The sequence below is a fragment of the Oryzias latipes genome, chromosome 1, assembly GCF_053564925.1.
Source record: "Oryzias latipes strain Hd-rR chromosome 1, Olatipes_Hd-rR_3.1".
NCBI lineage: Eukaryota > Metazoa > Chordata > Actinopteri > Beloniformes > Adrianichthyidae > Oryzias > Oryzias latipes.
The window spans coordinates 18,475,238-18,496,103 of record NC_136237.1 but is presented as its reverse complement, the minus strand read 5'-3'; the positions used below and the strand labels follow the sequence as shown (position 1 = coordinate 18,496,103).

The 20,866-nt window shown below is 38.4% G+C and overlaps 1 protein-coding gene across 3 annotated transcripts in view; it reads right to left on the bottom strand.

Annotated features, from left to right (window-relative positions):
- Window positions 1–1,347: 1,347 nt before the first annotated feature.
- The window catches only part of LOC101166851 (uncharacterized), a 45,767-nt gene continuing 26,248 nt past the window's right edge, over window positions 1,348–20,866 (bottom strand). For all 3 annotated transcript variants that reach the window (XM_020704480.3, XM_078950799.1, XM_020704483.3), the window contains 45 exons: window positions 20,675–20,719; window positions 20,537–20,590; window positions 20,407–20,451; window positions 20,276–20,329; window positions 20,095–20,139; window positions 19,963–20,016; window positions 19,769–19,813; window positions 19,497–19,658; window positions 19,351–19,404; window positions 19,211–19,264; window positions 19,086–19,130; window positions 18,178–18,231; window positions 18,030–18,074; window positions 17,893–17,946; window positions 17,470–17,523; window positions 14,304–14,357; window positions 14,121–14,228; window positions 13,956–14,045; window positions 13,821–13,874; window positions 13,561–13,668; window positions 13,328–13,435; window positions 13,192–13,245; window positions 13,025–13,078; window positions 11,787–11,894; window positions 11,667–11,720; window positions 11,531–11,584; window positions 11,402–11,455; window positions 11,268–11,321; window positions 11,081–11,188; window positions 10,772–10,825; window positions 8,386–8,439; window positions 8,211–8,264; window positions 8,065–8,118; window positions 7,867–7,974; window positions 7,727–7,780; window positions 7,142–7,195; window positions 6,952–7,059; window positions 5,106–5,159; window positions 4,976–5,011; window positions 4,846–4,899; window positions 4,437–4,755; window positions 4,215–4,327; window positions 4,046–4,114; window positions 2,381–2,614; window positions 1,348–2,281 (listed from right to left, as the gene is read on the bottom strand). In XM_020704480.3, the coding sequence (XP_020560139.1) occupies window positions 2,135–2,281; window positions 2,381–2,614; window positions 4,046–4,114; window positions 4,215–4,327; window positions 4,437–4,755; window positions 4,846–4,899; window positions 4,976–5,011; window positions 5,106–5,159; window positions 6,952–7,059; window positions 7,142–7,195; window positions 7,727–7,780; window positions 7,867–7,974; window positions 8,065–8,118; window positions 8,211–8,264; window positions 8,386–8,439; window positions 10,772–10,825; window positions 11,081–11,188; window positions 11,268–11,321; window positions 11,402–11,455; window positions 11,531–11,584; window positions 11,667–11,720; window positions 11,787–11,894; window positions 13,025–13,078; window positions 13,192–13,245; window positions 13,328–13,435; window positions 13,561–13,668; window positions 13,821–13,874; window positions 13,956–14,045; window positions 14,121–14,228; window positions 14,304–14,357; window positions 17,470–17,523; window positions 17,893–17,946; window positions 18,030–18,074; window positions 18,178–18,231; window positions 19,086–19,130; window positions 19,211–19,264; window positions 19,351–19,404; window positions 19,497–19,658; window positions 19,769–19,813; window positions 19,963–20,016; window positions 20,095–20,139; window positions 20,276–20,329; window positions 20,407–20,451; window positions 20,537–20,590; window positions 20,675–20,719 (3,492 nt within the window). In that variant the 3' untranslated portion in view covers window positions 1,348–2,134. The remainder of the gene's footprint in view (window positions 2,282–2,380; window positions 2,615–4,045; window positions 4,115–4,214; window positions 4,328–4,436; window positions 4,756–4,845; window positions 4,900–4,975; window positions 5,012–5,105; window positions 5,160–6,951; window positions 7,060–7,141; window positions 7,196–7,726; window positions 7,781–7,866; window positions 7,975–8,064; window positions 8,119–8,210; window positions 8,265–8,385; window positions 8,440–10,771; window positions 10,826–11,080; window positions 11,189–11,267; window positions 11,322–11,401; window positions 11,456–11,530; window positions 11,585–11,666; window positions 11,721–11,786; window positions 11,895–13,024; window positions 13,079–13,191; window positions 13,246–13,327; window positions 13,436–13,560; window positions 13,669–13,820; window positions 13,875–13,955; window positions 14,046–14,120; window positions 14,229–14,303; window positions 14,358–17,469; window positions 17,524–17,892; window positions 17,947–18,029; window positions 18,075–18,177; window positions 18,232–19,085; window positions 19,131–19,210; window positions 19,265–19,350; window positions 19,405–19,496; window positions 19,659–19,768; window positions 19,814–19,962; window positions 20,017–20,094; window positions 20,140–20,275; window positions 20,330–20,406; window positions 20,452–20,536; window positions 20,591–20,674; window positions 20,720–20,866) is intronic.

The following is a 20,866-nucleotide window of genomic DNA, read 5'->3' as shown; positions in this document are numbered from 1 at the left end:
ACCTCTAAATAATAAAAGATGCAAGTGGAAAAAGGTTTTAAATAATGATTGCTGCATTCCTCATCAGACTAAAATAGAGCTGGCTTTAGTGCAGCACAATGTGATACATGTCACATCATTCATTATTTATCAGTGAAAATTAGCAGCTAAACATTCCTGGATGAACTAACAGTTCCTGTGCTTCATCTAGTTAAAGTTTCATCCTCCTAGGAAGTGTTGCTGCGATGCATGACAGCTTAACAAGATCACACAGAGACACCATGACAGGCTGGGCAGGAGTGAGGGTAGCATGAAATAAAATGAAAGATCATGTTGAGATAAGGACTTATAAAAGATGCATGCTCGTGCTACAGTTGACACCGAATACTGAATCAGTATTTACAGGCTACACAGTTACAGAAAACATATACTAAAAATCTTTGTCAATTAAAAATTACAAATTTACTTCTCTGCCAGGCAGCAATTTTGTGTGTGTGTGTTTTGCACTTTTATCTTTAGTTATTTTTACATCAATTTAAAAAAAAAGTCTATATTGTTTTATATTTTTGTTAAACATAGCAGTTTTGTCATTTGTAAAACATTCACTGTCACATTTTATTGTTGTTTTTTTTTTTAAATATCAGTACTTCTATACAAATTTCTTTTAGTTTTTTAAAATTTTCCATCAGCTCTATTTCTGGGGGAGGAATTTTGTATTCCATTCCCTTCATACATAAATACTTTAATTATCATACAGCTACATACATTTGATACCAATATGTAATGACTTATGCTGCTTCAACTATGGAAACGTTGTGTATTTCAATTAAAGATAGCTTGTTTAAAATTCAAAAAGTGAATTACTGTTTAAGCTGCAAAATAATACAAATGCAAACATATTAAATATCGGTAAGTATGCTTGCATACTTGTAAATGTAAATGTTGGGATTTAAAGAAACTCATTATTTATTAGCCTATGATGCTTTCAGCAAAATTAGGGAAACATCTATGACATCTGAATCAGAGAAAAACTCTGAATACTTGTTGGTTTTGTGTTTCAGTTACAAAAATGCGAAAACTACAAAGGACATTTGTGGATTATATACTTTGCACAAAGCTTTTCTATCACCTTCATTATTTTTTCTCTTTAAATCTAATATTTTTATAGTTTCTTTCCCAATTAGGTTGCAATGTCTCTAATTCCAATTACATTTTGAGCATTAAACAATCACTCTTACCTTTGCTTCCTTTTTTTGCATTCTATAAAACAAATAATATTGCGCTAAAAGTACCGTAATGTACTGTGATGAAAACATATTCGTCAGTTCTGGTCACTAACGTAAACAGAAAACCTTGGAGGCATTCATGTACCACAATTATGATTTTTTATAGTGACAAAATATAAATCATTGCTTCACAAAAGTACAAAATCATAACAAATACTTTCCCCCGAATCCCTTTTACAAAAACGTGTACTCTGCATGGACCGACATGTTAGCACCATGAATTTAACTGTAAAATACACCGATCTGCTTCAACAATGAACCGCTGCCTTGAAGTCATTTGGCTCCTCTTCAGATGTGGAGTGGACGTCTTCGTCTGGGAAGCTGGCTGAGTCCTTTGGAAGCGGCAGAGAGTCAGGACTGATTGATGCGTGGACGAGAAAAGCCCACTTTGAGTTTTCCCCTTGCAGCCGATGACTTTTGGCACAGTGCATTGTCTTTCACCAAACAATGTTGTAGCTCATCGATGTATACACCACATAGGACATCATTATAACAAAAACTATAACAATAAAAAAGTTGTAACAAAATTAATTGAGGTTTGTTGGCAATAAAGAACAGAGTGCATGCTGCTGAGATATTGAGTTTTGATTCAGTGATCGGAATATTTCTGTGGGACAAACTGTGAAAGCACCACTCACTCCTTCAAAGAAGACAGGCGAACAATATTATACATGTACTTCTTGAGAAAACACGGCATCTGTGAATCTGCAGAGAGGGGAGTGAATGTGTGGACTTGAGAATACTGCTGTAGGTACACTGACTCATAAATATGTGGCTTAAATGTAGGTTTTTTTCCTGCATGTAAAAAGTGTCCACAGCTCTTTCAGTGAAAAAAAAATCTCCTGCTGTTGTCTCCAGCGTTCAGTTCGTTAACCATTAAAGCAGACTGGGCCAACTTGAAAACCAAATTTCTGGTTTCCTGCTCCAAAATCAGACACAGCAACATCAATGATGGGGAGCGTGTTTGACAGCGGGGCGTCAAACTCCAACACGGTTCTCTCCTGTCCTGAGCGGGCCTGAATCAGACAAAAGATATTCAAAGATTAAAATTCCTTAAAAACTGTGCCCTGTTTGGAGCCATTTTTTTTTTTTTTAAATCCATCATTGTTACTCACCTGGCACCCATCGTACAGTGCATTGATATAATGAGTATTTTCGTGTGTGAGCTCCTCCCCGTTGCTGCCTCTGAAGCGCAGTGCATGTTGGTGACTATGGACAGCAGCGTGCAGCCAGGCAGCAGAGTTGAGGCAGTGGTAGGTGAATGTCTGTCTGGCTGTGGCGCTTAGCAGCTTCAGGAAGGTCAGCTGGACAATGTGGATCGAAGTACCATCTGATCCAGAGTAGGAAAACTGGACAAAAGCACCACAATCACAAAAAAACATATATATAAAAACATTTACATAATCCATATATAAACAACAAAAAATTTAAAACATAGTGAGTAGTTGATCAAATTTACAGTATGGATTTTAATTTTTCCTTAAAAGAAGAAAAAAAATCAATGTTTAACAATATGTATTAATAGATAGATTGAACTTTAATTTATTCCACAAATGATGTGTTACAGTAGCTCAAAAAGCTGAAATAATGAGTCACGATTAGTTTTCAAATGGATGTTTTTTTTTTTTTTTTGTGGAAGTGAAAAGTGAAAAGTGAAACAATGGATCTTTTGTGTTCACTCACAAAAAATCTTGCACATTTTTTGCAATGCCCCTTTACCCTTAAAGTTTCCATCAAGCAGAAGTCTGGTAAATGTTTGTAAAAAAACTTGTTATGATGAAGGCAACGTCTGTAGAGGATAAAATAAAATACATTGATGAGGGGACGGCCTTATCAACAAAAGAGAAAGAAATCTCTGTAATTATTTAAGAAAAGCTGCATCTTTTCTGTCAGAGATGGTGGGTCAAAGACTATGGTTATGCAGTAAAACTTGTGACAATAAAAACTTTGAAACGAGAAATTGTTTCAACTTGATTTAACTTCTGTTTTAATCAACTTAAACAACTTTTGGTAAGAGATATGCATTCACTTTTTGTTTATGCTTAAGGTGTTCTGCCCATGTTCGTTGATTAAGATCACTTCATCCATCTCCTGATTTCTACACCCAAATTTGACCATTGTAGACAGTAAGAGTGCCTGACACAGCGATTTTCATTTGAAAACTTTATTTTTGAACTATTCCTTTTCTTGTTTGTCAATGTTATGCTAGGTTCAATCTGCCAACTGTTTGAAAATTGATCATGGAGGAGAAATTAATAATTTAATAATTGCGGTTTTGGCCGCAATTCTATGACACCAACTCTTTGATATATTGGAATAGAGCTGTGAAAGAAAACACATGCAGAAAGATTCATGAGAACCCTGACAAGAACCCTGACAACATTTCAGACCAAGCCTCTTCCAACTCCAAGTGGTGGATATGCGTTAGTAAACAGTAGAAAAAGAAAAGGAAGAAGAAGCCCTTCTCTGCTAGTGTGAACACCACGAGCTGAACGTGCGTTCAAGAAGCAGCATTTAGCGTGTTCTTGAACGTGCATCATATGGCCTGGGTGTCTCTAGTTTAAGGATGAGAACACGTGACACACTAAGAGCATCTTGTTGCAGATAACTTTTAACTCTTCAGACAGTAAAGCAGTTCTAAATGCGCTGAGACAATAAGTATTAACCTAAATCAATGGGTGCCTTTTTAAAACTGTCTTAACAAAGTGAGTCACATTTATTTAGAAGGCCTTAGAATAAAATCTTTCAAACTTGAGAAAAAGTATGCAAAAGCATCATACCTGTTTTCCTTTTCTGAATTTACTGTACCAGGTTCCAGGTTTTTCCCCTTTCCAGGCTGCTAATTTCACCTGATGATGAACCACAAAAAAGAAGAAATAAAGATGCTGTGGACAAAACACACAAACAATGGTAAAATCAGTATTTATCCATCGCTTTATTCAGACTGACCGACTGGAACTTCTTGTCAGGGTTCAGACATGTCTCTCCCTGCGCAGTGAAGTTGCAGAACACCTTGAAAGAGTCTCTGTGACAGCCCTGGTTGGGATCGATCCAGTACTCACCTGCACCAAAAAGTGATAAATTGATGAGAAGTTCATGATTAAAATACAATCTAGAGGCAGAGAAAGACCATGTCATTAACAGAGAGGACAACATAAACTACTGCAATACCATTGGGGAGATCTGGTTTGAGGAGCCAGAGCTCCTTGCAGGTCCTTGCAGGGCTGTGGTATGTTCCCAGTGGGTTCCGCAGACCTTCCACCTCCACTTTTATTGAGGAAAGAGAGGCAAACACTTCCTCCATGCCCTGGCCTTCCTTCTCCTTCATCCAACCATCTTGCCCTGCTTGGTCGCCTTGTATCCAGTCGTCTTCCTCCCCGTCTTTCACCTCCTCTTCAGTTTCGAAAGCAGCACCGTCCACCACCGTGTCAGTCCTCCTCCGCCGTCCCCTCTGCTCCGGTAGAGTTACAGTCCCAACTGCTGGTCCTCCCTGACAAGATAAGTGATTGGAAATAGAGATTTCGTTACTGTTAGAGAGAAATAAAAGGGAATCCGTTCCAAATCTTTACTTGGAACTCACTGGAGGTCCTGGAGGCCCTGCTGGACCAGGGTCTCCTCTGGGGCCAATTGGACCCTGAAAGATCACAACAAAAGAATGATCATTAGATTTGCCAGAATATCTAGGTTAATTTATAACCTCCCAAAGATACCTGATTTCCTTTAGAGCCCTTTGAACCAATGGCGCCCTGTGAACCAAGAGGCAGAGCAGAGATTAGAGCAAATTTGCCAACTGTTAATTTTAAAAGTTTATGTGCTTTCAAGATGATCCAGTTTACTCACAGATAACCCTGTGGGGCCTGGGGGACCTGGAGGACCTGGCGGGCCAACTGGACCCTAACGAAATATACAAAGAGAGTAAGAAAAGGACAGTAGGGTTAAAGCTGAATTTCCTCCCTACTCCCCAAAAAACTATAAAGTGCGGGACTATCAAGTGCCCTGACTTTTAAAGGCAGTTTGAACACAATGCCATGTGATCTTTATTAACCAGACTAGTGACCACTGATGCACACTGGTTTTTCGCAGAGACTTCTGGGAATTTTCTAGAGTGCTGGATTTTGGAGTTGTAGATTCAGGCACCTTCATAAAATGGTGAACATATTATTTAATGCACTAAATAGTGAGTAGTGAAGAAATTCGGAAACATCCCAGATCTTCTGAAGGCTTTCCTACAAGGAGGGTTATGTACGTTTAAAAAAAAGTGAAACAATGCTCCAACATTACAGCGCAATCCAAAATAATGCTGCTTCATCTCCTCTGACTTTTAAACAGAAATTTAGAAGATGATTTGGTTTTATTTTTCCTGGGATTTGATTAGATATAACATATGTTTTTATTAAAATGCACTTGACTGACTGTATCACAGTAGGTTCAACATGCAAAAATTTCAAAGACCACCTATTTTCTTTATGTACTTAATTGATCTTCGTTGTTTTAGTTTCTCCAAAGGGGTCTAATTTCTCTCTTTTTTTAAGAAACCAGACTGAATTATAAAGAGGTTGTAATCCGTTCTGGTCCCCTCAGACTTGCTCCAAAGTTAAGTCTTTCAACCTTTAAAGAAATTCCCTTCAGTGGAGCAGAAAAGCTTCCATAATCAGGTTTTACAGCTACTGACTGAAGTGTCCTTTATAATGTACAGAAAAGTCCTTTTGCTGAATTTTTAAAAACACAAGAACAAAACAGTGTAAACACAGAATCATGTTTATTATAACCTATTACTAGACGCGTTTCCACCGACTATGAAATTGCGCAAATAGGATTTGATAATGAATTTGCTTAATGTAAACACGTCAATTTAGAAAAAACTCGCATTTACCAAAAAAAAAAGAAGGTTTTTGCGCTTGGAGGCGATGATTTTAGAGGCCGCTGTGCTGCTAGAGACTGTCCCAACTACTGTTGGGCAAAGGAGGGATACAGTCTTGACAGGTTGCAGGGCCCACGGGGCTGTGGTGATCGCACTGGCTAAGCCAAGCAGCCCCTGGGCGGCTGGCTGGACAACAGACAGACAGACAGCTGCTGCGATAGAGCAGGCTGCCAGCTCAGGCCTCCTAAATCTTATAATAATTTTTGTATTTTCATCAAGAAGATAATAAAAAGATCCTCTAGTTTGATTTTTGTTTTTATTTCTCCCTTCTCAAACTAATATTGGTCAAAGAGACACAGAAGTAGCGACGGAAAGCGGCGGGAGTGCTGCTCATGTATGATGTTCATGATGATCTCATGAACCCAGACATGGAGATGCGATAACCGATGCTTTTGTAGAGCTTTTTAAAATAAGTAAATCTGATCTCCAAACATCCTTCAAGTCTTCCATGCATTGTGATGAGATAAGCACAGACAGAAACTTGAATGCATCTGCTGTATATCCAAGTATTGTTCACATCCATGTTTTTGAATGACTTACTGTCTGAGTTGGTTTGTGTATACTTAGGATTAAATGGAAACAGTGTAACTGCGAAATTGTTTTCGATTTATAAATTTATCCGACATTTCTAAAGGAAACACAGCTAAAGGTTAAAGCTTTCCCTAAAGTGATTAATTTTAGTTAATGGCTGAATGCCCAAACTAGTGTTCTTTGTTTTCTTAGGTTCAAGGTTCCCGTGAGAGTGTGTCTTTAAATGTTATGCACCTCATCTCCTTTTGGACCTCCTAGTCCCTGGTTTCCTGGTAGTCCTCTGTCACCTTTTTCTCCCAGGTCTCCTGGTGGTCCTATCAGACCTATAAGACCGCCATGACCCTGCGTTCACACATCATGAATCAGCTTAGTTACAGCATCTCAGCAGAAGTCCCTCTTTAAATAATAAGAGTGCACTTCACACCTTGTCCCCCTTCCTTCCAGGATCTCCTTTCAGTCCTGCTAAACCTGGTGGACCCTGAGAATATGAGATATTTTACCCATAAGGCAAGACATAAAATAACATTTGATTTCATTACACATTTTCCTTCAGATAACTGCAAACAGCTCAATGTAGAACCGAAAGCAATGAAGATGAGAACATTAAATCATCACTTCCATCATTGCTGTTTGGTATAGTTGAAGCCAGCTGCAGGCATAGAGATCACAAACGGGACTTCTGGTGTGGGAAACCAAAAAAGCCTTCTTTCCAGAGGGGAGGGGAGGACTGCTTCACGTTTCATCTTTTTCAATGAACCGTTTCTGTTGCGTCACATTACAGAAATGTGCTCTTCTGCCAAGTTATCTCACCTCCTCTGCACTGCAGCATGTACAGACTATTCTTTATTTTTAGACAACTCAATACACATATGTCTCATTCCATTGTAAATTGAACGCGAAATATCTATTTATGTTCGAGACACCCCCCCTGACATATTGTGCTCACAACTCGCGTCTCATGTTTGGTGTGTGTACTAATAAAATTAAACTTTTTGTATAATCATCTCACCATGGGGCCGGGTGGTCCTGTGGCTCCCGGGGGTCCATTTAAACCTTGTTCACCCTGACAGGATGAAACAAAAAGAAAACTGCATGAGACTGTTTTCCTTCTGGCTCATCAAATCTTTGTAGTTTGCTGAATAGATTTACTGCAGGGCCAGGGATCCCTTGTAGACCTTGGGGACCAGGTTTCCCAGGATTCCCCTGGGCACCCATGGGCCCTCTTTTTCCAATAGGACCCTCCATTCCACGAGCACCCTACAAGTGACAGAGAGCAATGGCAGGTTCAGACCCTACAAGAATTAAAACGTTATTCTTTCTGTTGAAATAGAGGATTCAAGGTCCTGCCTTTGCTCCTTTCAGGCCAGCTTTTCCTTCCTTTCCTGGTTTCCCCAAGTGCCCCTAAAAAACGTTTTTTTTATTTCCTTAGATAATTGAAACATTTACAGATAAATTATGAGTTTAACTGATAAGATGAACATAAAAACACAAACCCTTCTTCCAGGAGGTCCAGGTGGTCCAGGTTCTCCTGATGGTCCCACTGGTCCCTGACAAATTTAAACAAGAAAACAAAATTGTCAGATGTTCATTTGAACCTCAACATTTCTATCAATGAAAATTCCTCTTATGATTTTGAGGTTACCATGGGGGAAGAAAAATAACACTTACAGGTTTTCCAGGCTCTCCTGTGTCTCCTTTAGATCCAGGAAGGCCATCTACACCCTGAGGAAAATAAGAGATTGAGCTGAAAAGAGTCTTCCACATTGGAAATCTGTAGCACAATAAGGCAAAAAAGCACAAGTATTATGGGTTTCAAAATTTAATGTTTTGTTTTTTAAATATCTCATGTGTGAAAGACTAACGTACATTAAAGGTAATAACCCCCATTGTACTCATGTACTACTACATCTGACACATCTTAGATATGTTTATGCAAACCTAAAGTGACGTGACACAAGAACACTGGGATTTTCATGAAGACTTTAATAATAAAATCTACACTGGATGAACTGTCCTTTGATGTGGTTCGTCATTACTTCCAAATGCAACATCACAGTAATGATGGAAATGCATGTTCAGTCCATCGTACCACAAGTTTGCTAAATAAAAGTAGGTTAGTAGACACGATTAAGGTGACTGACTGAAGCTTGAATTAAAATTTTAAAGTCCCACTCCGGTCTTTTGGTCTATTGTAAAAGCAGACCCAGTGTTTTTTTATTTTGATGATGCTGTTTTTAGGCAAAATCCTCTGTCATTTTCCAAGACATAGTTTCTGCACTGCGGCAGTAGTTCAACAGAGTGGTGGGTGGAAAATTTGAGTAAGCCTGCCCTTATTTCCCATCATTCCTGTGTTTACACTCTCTCCTGCTAGCTTACTGGGGCAACAAAAATGTTGAGCAATATTGGTGTTATCCTCCCATACAGGTATGAAATGAAGACGTCCATAGATCTAGTTGTCTACAAGTGGATGCATCAATATGGAGCGGAACGGGGAGCTTGTGGGCTGCTGTAGAAGTTTCTACCTGACAATTACAAGCTTTTTGCAACAGCATTTTTTTGTCTGCTCTTGATTCACAATGATTTGAATAAAGACATTTTCAGAAATGGAATTCTAATATTAATTTTCTTCATGTTCTCCATCCTCTGGAAAATGGCACAAGAACATGTTCAAAACATGAATGATGAGATTGATTACCTTGTTTGGCAACAGCTGATCTGCTAGGATTTGAACACACAATAATGACTATGATGGACTTCAGATATACTTAGTGACTTTAGATTTTAAAGAGGAGTAGAGACAAAGCTTTTGAGAAAAAAGAAAATCAACAGTTTTTCAATGAAGAATTTAGAGACAATAGTCTCTAAATGTGAAATTCAACAAATCTAGAAACGTCTTTGGCTAAAGGTCATTGCAGCTTCCATACAGCTCACTAAAAAAATGGACAACAGAGGGTTTTGAAACCTCTGAAACAGTGAAGATTGGTGTTTTTAGGTTGTTTTTTTTGTACTCATCCATTAGGCTCCCTCAGTCATGTAGCACATGATAATGCCCCTATACTACTGACCCCAAACCCTTTAATTTTATAGTTACATTTATTTTATTGGTTTGGTATATTCATAGTTTTTATGGTTTAGTTGCTAGGTTTTGTGCTTGTGCTCCTTGTGAGAACCCATCAGACTAGGGTTAGGTTTCTAATCATCCACGCCTGTTTTAATTGTACTATTTATCCAGCAGCATATTTCATACATGGTTGACTTCATCACACGTTCAGCTTTCAGGTTTTTTTTAAACTAAGTTTCAGTTTATTAGATAAATTATTTAATATTCTGGGAGAAAACTTGTTAAAAGGTAAGGTACAAAGACACACAACCAGAATGAAAGTTAGCTTTGTCTTTGCAACTATGTTTGTATTCAAAGTGACTTCTCTTTCTCACTGTAATACCCAACAGAATAAAAAATATTGTCGTCGGATATAATTTGAATGAAAAATTAAAATAAATACTGTTTTTTATTGATATTTAACTCCCAGTGTTTTATGATTGCATTTCTTATATTTAAAAAAAAGGTCGTGTCCAAATTCCTTTTCTACTCACAAATTAGTGCACTATAAAGTGTGTTTGGCAATTTGTAGAGCTATCCAAATTTACAATTTGAATATCCAGTGCCCTAGAAATGTCAAGAAATGTTTGCGAAAAAACTTGTGTGCATCAATGCTCACTTGATTGGCATATATAGACCCCAATGCATTACGTTTAAACAATTTTTCATGTGAAAAAATGTATTTAAATTCATTTTTTTATCAATCACCCATATTTTCATCATCAGAACACACTGGATTCATAAATAGTCTTTGTATGTTTACATTTATTAGGTTTTTACTTAGGTAAATCAGTGATGTCATATTTGCCATTTATAAAAAAAAAATAAAGTAGTGAGCATGGTGTCTGAGTTGGTTTGTAAAATCCAAGGCACGAGATAGTCCTGCACTATATCGTTTTTTAGTAGTTGGGGAGTAGTGACATAATCACAAAAAGACCTCCTAAAAGTACTCACATTGGGGCCAGCTTCTCCCTGCTGTCCAAGGTCGCCAGTCAAACCTATGGGACCCTGGGGAACGAAGAGATTTTAGCCAGTGGAACACAAACATTAGCACCTTATTTACAAACAGAACAGTTTGGTTTTCAGAGAGTAAAACCTATTTCTCTGTGACTTAAAAAATCAAAACTGTCCTGAAAAGTGCAGAAATTGAGAAGGGTACATTTTCTCTTCTTTATCAGCACAGGTTTCACATTCTCCAACCCAAAATAGTGTAGTCAATGTAACTTGGGATTTGTCTTGTCAGTGTCTTTTGATAAAACTCACAGCATTGCCCTTTGCCCCATCTTCCCCTGGCTGCCCCCTAGTTCCTGGAGAACCAGGCGCTCCTGGAGGTCCTGTGTCTCCCTTTTCTCCCACATCTCCTTTTGCTCCCTGAGAAATGTCATTGGCAGAGTGGGATTCATTTGCAAGAGAGAGAGAAGCCATTCTCAAATCAAGTGAGCCAACTCACCAGCCTTCCCGCCAAACCAACTGGCCCAGGGTCACCCGCTTCACCATCTTCCCCCTGAGAGAAAAGAAACGTTGGGGAAATGAATAAAGTATCTGGGCCCAGATCCATAAAAAGTTCACTAAGCAAGATGATACCTTTTCCCCAACAACACCTGGCTGTCCAATCATCCCTGGTCTACCAGGTGGTCCCTAATAAAGAAAAAGTACATATTTAAACCCAAAGGTTAATATATATTTTTAACTCAAATAGGAACAAGTTTCTACCTGTCCTCCAATTGGACCTTGAGCACCAGTTGGACCTTGTTGCCCAGGTGGACCCTAAACCAATATAATGAGTCACTTCTTTTCCTGTTTGTTTTTATCATAGTACAGCCAGAAACGGGGGAAAAAAACAGCTCACCATGAGACCAACGTGTCCACTCTCACCCTTTTCACCTGGTATACCAGGCATACCCTGGAAGAACACAGAGTTAGAGGATTTTCAAAGGCCTGTGTTTGTCCTGTCAATAAGAAACCTCACCTGTAGACCTATTGGTCCTTTAGAACCCTTGAAACCACGTTGACCCTCGTCGCCTTTGGAACCGTACATGCCCTGTTGGCCTCGAGGACCAGCCAGCCCATCCACACCCTTACAAATAGAAATGATGAGAAGGAGTTTTTTTGGATTTCTTAAAAGCCCTTTTAACCCACAGGATTCAAGCTAAAACTTTCTTTATAAAAAACACACTCCCACCACGTTTTGATGTATTTTCACAGTGGTCTTTAAATTACGAGTATGGTATGCTGTTCATAACCCAAATTTAAAAAAAAAAATCTTTTCTTTTCTAGGACACAGTATCTAGAGAGTGGCAGGAGTGCATTGGCAATTCATCTCAGAGTTTTGGGCTGATGGCGGAGTAAGCCTGGCCTTATTCCCCATCATCCCATTGTTTACTGCTAGCTTACAGCCCCTCACAACCACAACCCAACATTTGCGTTACAAAGTGGCTGGGTAGCTCGGTTGGTAAGGTGAGAGGCTGCCATGCAGGAATCCAGGGTCCAATTCCCAGAGGGGGATAAACAATGGTACTGGGTCAATTACCATATCAATGGTGATCAATTAACATCACCCAGTGAGGACCTAAGGCAAGACCCTTAGCACTACTACCTCCCGGGCACGGTTAGGCTGCCGCTCACCGCTCACCCAGGGGATGGGTCAAATGCGGAGAAGAATTTCCCCATTGTGGGATAAATAAAGTATCAATTATTATTATTAAAATGCCAAGCAATACTGGAGCTAGCCAGCCATAATGTCTTCAGCCAGATGCCAGCTCAGACGAGGAAAAAAAATGTACATGGATCTATTTGTCTGCAAGTGGATTCATTGGAATGGTAATTTCACAAAACATTTTTTGACATAAACCAAGACTCCAAACATTTGGACACATAATAACTAAGAGTCATGGCTAAGGGTCTTGTATAGGTACAAAAAAGATAAGCAGACAAAGCGGGGTCATAAATGATAAAAAAATTCAAGGAATGGAGCTTCTTAGTTTGACGATAAATGATGATGAGGGTGAAGGTGAACTAGTTAAAAATGATCAAATCTCTGGACTTGCTTGTTTCAATTTTGATTGCACAGTTGTGTAAAAGTGATGTGATGGTGAACCCCAAAATTTTTTGTACTTTTTTACCTTTAAACCTAGTGGTTAGGTAGTTAAGAGTCATCTTTGATTTTAGGTCCTGAAGAAAAACCATACATTTAACAAAAATTCTTACTTGAGGTCCTGGTTGGCCAATTGGCCCCTGAGTTCCAGCAGGGCCTTGGGGCCCCTGTGGAGGTAGTGTAAAAAAAATACATAAAAACTCAAACATTGATCAAAGCTGCTTGGGTTGTGCAGCACAGTACAGTACATGTTGATGTACTTCTCTAACTCCAGACTCACTGCTTCCCCTTTGTCTCCTTTGCTGCCTTTCTGTCCTGGTCCTCCCTGCTCTCCCTGTGGATCCACACAAACAGAAGTAACCTGCTTTAGCAAAGTGCCACTCATCCGCTCTGGTTCTCGGACACATGTAATATACCTTGTCTCCATCGTCTCCAGGAGGACCTGCTGGACCTGTTGCTCCAGGCATCCCCACGGGTCCCTGATCCCCATCCTGGCCGGCCGGTCCAATAGGACCCTTTTCTCCCTATGACAAATGTTGCAAACATTTAATACATTTAACTATGTCTCACTTTTAACAAACAGTTCTTTCATTCACAAATTGACTTGAAAGAAAACAGGAAATATGAGAAATCATCAAAGTTTATTTACAGGCTCCCCCTTCTCTCCCATGGGTCCAGGTCCACCAATGGCTCCGGCCCGTCCTGGCTGTCCAATGGCACCTGCTGGTCCTGGAGGGCCCCTTTCACCCGTTGGCCCCTTCAGGTGACACGTTACAGTTCCGTGTTTTTTAAGTGATTATATTATTAATTAATGATAAAACAAATGCTAGTTATAGGATCCACATTTTGTTATAGTTAAAAAAGTGTATAAAACAGAATGCAGAAGTAAAGTCATATGCTAAAACTCACTATGGCTCCTGTGGCTCCACCAGGTCCTGATCCTCCTTTCAGACCAGGTGGTCCCTCAAATAACAAACGCATCTTTAACTTTAGAGCCTTCTTTATTTGTAATATCACTGAATTGGTAATATATATAATCAATACCATAATTCCGGGTGCTCCTCTGCTCCCTCTGAATCCTTTCAGACCTGGAGGACCATTTTTTCCAGCTGTCCCATGTAAACCAGGATCCCCCTAAAGGATACAGTTGGTTAACACTTTTGACACTGATAAGAACTTGCACAATTTGCATAGTTCAAGTGGACTGACCTTTCCACCTTCCTTTCCGGCAGACCCAGGTAAACCATGCTCTCCAGGCACGCCTGGTGCCCCTGGGTGCCCTCGATCTCCTGTTGGCCCAGGCTCCCCCGATTTGCCCTAAAAGACAAAATTGAGAGGTTAACTTCTATGAAACATCACTAAGAACTTTTAGTAACGCTACATTGTGCCCACCTGAGGTCCGACAACACCAGAAGGTCCTGGAGGTCCTGTTTTTCCTTGGAAGCCCTGCAGTCAAAGATATGATGGATATGAAAATCGGAGATTCTATGTTTAGTCAACTCCTAGTTAAAAACGTTATGTTTCCAGATTCAGTAAAATAACAAAAACAAACTTAAGATACCTGTCAGACTCCACAAGTCTCACTGAATAACTGAAATGGTAAATTTAACTACAATAGTGCAAATGGAAACTGGTGAAAAATGAATATATAGTTTTAATAAAGTAGAGCACGCTTTAGATCAACCAAACTAAATGTTTTGGAAATATTATTTTTTGATAACTAACTATTTTTTAAACATTCTTTTTGGCCAAGAGGATCATAAATCCAAGATATTTGGTTCTGATGGATAATGCAGAGCATTTATTATATAATATCTGTTTATAAAAGAAATTTGAAAAGAGAATAGCAGGACTTATAGGTGATTTTAAAGTTGCTTCTGACTCTATTCTTTTTTCTGTTACAGTGTATCAGTTATTAGTTTTGGTGTTCCGCAGAGTTTGGGACTTGAACCTGTTCTATTAGTGGCATTTGTAGTATCATCATGAATCATGAAATTATGTTTCATTGGTAGTACCCAGTTCTGTTTATGTTTATACAAAAAGCCTTCCATTTCTTAATAAATTCTACCACAGTTGATTTCTTCAAACAAAGCTGTTTACTTATTCCCGAATCAGTTTTCCCAGCCTGGTGCAGATCAGCAATTGTGTTCCTGGTGTTCTCAGACAGCTCTTTGGTCTTGGCCATAGTGGAGTTTTGAGTGTGACTGTTTGAGGTTGAGGACAGGTGTCTTTTATACAGATAATGAGTTTAAACAGGTGGCATTAATACAGGTAATGAGTGGAGGACAGGGGATCTTTTTACAGAAGAAGTTACAGGTCTGTGAGAGCCAGAAACTTTGCTTATTTGTAGGTGACCAAATGCTTATTTTCCACCATCATTTGCTAATAAATTCTTTTTAAAATAAATCAGACAATGTGATTTTTCTGGAGTTTTCTTCTCATTTTGTCTCTGATAGTTAAGGTATACCTATGATGAAAATTACAGGCCTCTCACATCTTTTTAAGTGGGAGAACTTCCACAATTGGTGTAGATTCATCAGTTTCCAAAGTGTCGGTGAAGGTTCTCATTTTTCCAATGGAACACCAGAAAACTGACTAAAACAATACTTTTATCAGGTGTACAGAAATGTTACTTTAACTTTGGAAAATTAAAACGGTAACGCTTTATAATAAGAGCCCTTAATAAACTATTTATAAAACATTAACAAGCACTTGTAATGTTTTAGTAAGCTGCTTTATATTAAGAGTCCTTAATAAACTATTTATATGACATTAACAAGCACTAGTAATGTTTTAGTAAGCTGCTTATAAGTACATTAATTAGCATTTGTAAATGTCTTACAACTGACTTACAAGTTCAAATAAGCTGTTTATAAACACGTTAAAATATTCCTTTATAAACTACTTATAAGATATTTAGAAGCGTGAGTAATGTGGTATTAAGCTGCTTATTAAGAAATTTATTAGCATTTGTTAATCCTATTCACAAGCTTTTACATGAACAGTGTTCTTATTAACAGTTTTTTTAATGTTTTGCAGCCTCATCTAAAGCGTGACCATATAGGGGGGTGATCTTTACAAGCCATTTAAAAATTACTTACAGAATTTACCCAGCTAAAATGTTTATTCAAAATAGATTTAGATTAAACATTGATACACTCTGTAGTTTTTGCTGCAATTCCCCTGAAACAGTCATCCATCCCTTCTGGTATTGTCCTAAAGTTAAGGTGTTTTGATAGAAGATGTGTGATTTCACTAATCATAAAATCAATTCTTGTTTTGTTTTATTCTGGAAAGATGCCTTGTGAGATGTCTAATACAGTATAAAAAATACAAAAAAGGACTCTGGTTTACTTTTAAATCTCTTGCTCATTTTGGCCAAATTTCATTTTCATAAATGTAAATTCTCTGGTTGAAAACCCTGTTTCATTGTATTCTTTTCTGAGTTAAATCAGTATATTAATAGTATTTGTAATCCTGAGAAGCAAGAAGCAATCAAAACCTTGTCTTTATATGATAGATTCAACACTTTCTTGTAGAGTTTAACCCCCCCAGCTCTTTTCTGTTTCTATTCTTGTTTTTTTTTTATACATATGTGTATTTGGTATTTGCAATATGTTCTTATTGCATACCTGAAAGGGAATCCTAGTAAAATAGCATAATGTGCAATAAAGTTTATTAAAAAATGATTAATTGCTTGTATAGGATTAATAAATATATTAACAGTTCCCATGTCAAGCTGGACTCACATTTTTTAAGTCCAGCTGATATGACTCAACCTCAATACTACACCACCTGGATGAACGAGAACCTTCACTGAAAGTTTGAGTGTTTTGCAGCTTTCTAAACTGTGGGCTATGTTTTGCCACATAGAACCACAAAGTACAGAATGAGAACAATGACCTTTATAACACTAACTAAAGCCACAAACATATTACAACTTTTCAACACATCACAACAACAATGTGAAAGAAGAGACACATGTCCTGCACAGATTGTGCCTTAGTGCCTTAAAGCATTTCGAACTAAACAAATTTTAATAAACTTCAAAATGTTTGCACTCAGAATCTCCCCTATCCAATGGGCAGTAACTGTCCACAAGCAATTTATAAATGGCTTGTAAAGATCACCCCATATTTGGTCACACTTTAGATTGAGGGGCTGCAAAACACTCAAAAAACTGTTAATAAGAACACTGTTAATATATTTACTAATCACATACAAGCAATTTATAAATAGCTTGAGGATAGGATTAACAAATGCTAATAAATTTCTTTATAATCAGCTTAATACCACATTACTCATGCTTGTTAATGTCTTATAAGTAGTTTATAAAGGAATATTTTAACGTGTTTATAAACAGCTTATTTAAACTTGTAAGTCATTTGTAAGACATTTACAAATGCTAATTAATATACTTATGAGCAGCTTACTAAAACATTACTAGTGCTTGTTAATGTCTTATAGTTTATTAAGGACTCTTATTATAAAGCGTTACCAAAAAACCTTTTGGGAGAATCACTGCAATCAAATCATTGATTGACTTGTTTTCACTCACTGGTTCTCCTCTTTGACCTGGATGACCTGGAAGTCCGTCCTTCCCTGCTGGACCCTACGGACATCAGCACAGACACACACGTCACAACAGAGGTAAGAAGTGCATACGTTTGGGAGTTCACATTCTATATTACAAGTTCTCAGATCAAATCTATAAGTGCATTCTTTTTGGAGCATTTTTACCTTCCTATTCAAGACTTCAGCTGCAAGAATGTAAGTGGTAAATGCCCTTCACAAACTGTACAAGAGGAAGGTTATAAATATATCCTTGAAAGAAATTGACATATTTTTTCTTACTGTTTCAGTGTTACCATAGTTTTGTAAATGTTTTACTGATGTATTTCCACCTAAGACATACATTCGATGATTTGAGAAGCACAAACTTCTCCAAATTATGAAATAAGAAGTAGCATTTTGGCCTTACAGGTGATCCTTTAGGTCCTGGTTCTCCATTTCCTCCTTGTGGTCCTTGAGGTCCCTGGAAAAATACAACCACCCAACAAGGAGATGATCACTCATAAGTCATTTATTTCCATGACACATTCAAAATGGAGGCCTTACTCTCTCTCCAGGAGATCCTGGGGGGCCGTCATGCCCTGAGGCACCCTGTGAAGGTGTGAGATGAAAGAGTGAGGATGCAGTGAAGTACAGCAATAAGAGCAGCATCTAACAGGGAGGACCAGTCACTGTCAGTCAGCATGAGAGTCACCTTTTCTCCTGCTTTCCCTGTTGGTCCTTTAGTACCTCTGGCTCCACGCGCACCCTGACAGGCAAGAAACATGAACGAGGATTAAGTTGCTTCAAGGCCTATCCCCTCAGTAACTGGGTAAATACAATCTTATTAAACACAAATTGCTTTTTTGTTGACCTATTTTTAAATAAAATTGTATGAATACCATCATTTTGATCAAAAATACATTTATAAAACTTGTAGAAAACCCTAGAATGAGTGATCCAGCAATTAAAATGTGGAGGTGAAAGAGTATTTTCTTCTTGTCTGTTCATTTGTTTTGTTCAGTTAAGAAACTTAAAGCCCCACTCCAATCATCTTTTGATCAGTTGTAAAAGCTTTCCAAGTGGTCTTAATTAAGATTTTGTTGTTTTAGTCACTTTCTAGGACATATTTTCTGCAGAGCGGGAGGAGTTCATTAGAAATTTGCCTCTGAGTTGTGGCCGGGACTACTGACGCTGAAAAAGCCGGGCCCCTTTTCCCATCATTCATCTGTTTACACTCTCTCCTGCTAGCTTACAGCCCCTTACAACCCCAACATAGCATAACTGGTGCAACAAGAATAGTGAGCAATATTGGAGCTATCCAGTTGTACAGTTTTGAGCCAGATGCCAGCTAATGTTGTCTGCAAGTGGATGCATCAGAATGGAGCAGAGCAGGGAGCTTGTGGCTCACTCTGTCACTGCTACTTGCTATTTCCAACAGCATTTTTTTATCTGCTCCTGATTAACAACGATTTGAATAAAGAAATACTCAGAAATGCAATTTTGAGCTTAATTTTCTTTACACAGATCCTCCATCATGATAAAAATATCAACATGAACATGTTAAAACCTCAAATTTTATTAGAGTGGGTCTCTGAATAAAAGATTGAAAGCAGCACTTACATTTGGACCCCTTTGGCCTGCACCTCCAGGCTGCCCTGCAGGACCCTGTGTAATTAAACCAAAGGAGGACTTTCACTAACCAGAACTTTTTAAAATTGAACTGACATTTTTTAAACCATACCGACCTTCTTTCCTTTTTCTCCTGAAGCTCCTATGGCACCAGGGAAACCATCGGAACCCTATAAAGATACAGCACAGACTTATTTTCTCCGAAGGGTTTAATTTATGTCCGCAATTTAGTTTTTAATAGAAAATCTTGGTTTACTTTTGGTCCTTGTTTCCCTGGATATCCTGGCAGTCCTGGGACTCCTAGTTTTCCCTGAAGAACAAATCAAAAGAAAGCAGCCACACAGTGAAGGTTTCACGTCTGCTTCCATTGTTTTAAAAGATTATTGGTTTTATTTTGTTTACTTTTTCTCCGGGGGTACCAGGAGCGCCAGACTCTCCAAGAGCTCCTATCTGACCTTTAGGCCCTTCGGGTCCATCTTCACCTCGGCCTCCTGGAGCTCCATTGTCCCCAGGGTCTCCCTTTGCTCCCATTTCACCTTTGGCTCCTGGAAAACCATCTTCCCCCTGTAGATGTGAACGTGAGGTGGCAAAAAAGCAATAGGTACTACAAATAAAAAGTGTGTCCATTCAGGTTAGATAGTTTCAAACATCAAGACATTAATGGAGCATATTACCTTCTCGCCTTTACTCCCCTTTAAACCCCTGATTCCATCTGCTCCCTGTCAACAGAAAACACACATCAAACATCAAAATTAAGGGGGCAAACATAATAAAATAAAAAAAATGTAATGCTTAAATTGCAACAAAGAAATAAATTTATTTTTACACATTTTACACAAGAATCTGAAGGAAAGCTGTTGTTTTCTACCTTAACTCCTCGTTGCCCGGGATATCCAACAGGTCCCTGCACTCCCGGAGGGCCCTAACAAAGAACATACACAGACAATAATTACCTAATTCTTTCATGTGCATCAAAAAGACAGGCAGACAGCAGACTTACAGGCAGTCCTTTTTCACCTGGGGTTCCCTCTCGTCCTGGGTGTCCCTGTTTATGAGAAAACGTGTTACTGTCTGCTGTCATTCAGGAAGCTGTAATTATAAGGCTGGAGTTGAATTCCCAGGAATTCAGACTTTTTTTAAGGATGTTTGGAAATGTGAAAACACAGAGAACATATGCTCACTGAGGGTCCATCATTTCCAGGTAAACCTCGCATCCCCTTCTTTCCTTGAGGTCCCTGTGATGCAAAAATCAGCAAATCGATCTCCTGTACCTCAAAACAAGACAACCAAAAAAAAAGGCAAACTCACTGACCTTCTCTCCTGGTAATCCAACTAAACCCTGAGGACCAGGAAAACCCTGGAAAAGAGGATTTTGTTTTATTAAATGTACTCTATAATCTCATCTTTTCTTATCCTATTGTGCAAATTTTTCTTTTTTGTACCACAATCCCTGGATTGCCTTGTTGTCCAGTTGCTCCAGTGTCTCCAGGTGGTCCCTATCACAGAAAAAACAAAATAAAAAATGTATTAAGCGTTTTTATCACATGTCTGTAATGTCCCGTACTTCTATTTTTACTCACTAAGTTTCCTTTTGAACCTTGAACTCCATCAATTCCTCGGATGCCCTGGAATAAAAGACAGAAATCACAATTTGATTTGATTTGATTTGATTTGATTTGATTTATTGATTTATTTCAAGCATTGTAGTCAAAGTATTAAATCATTTACACATATTTGTCAAACTCATTACAGAAATTTTAAAATGCATGGTT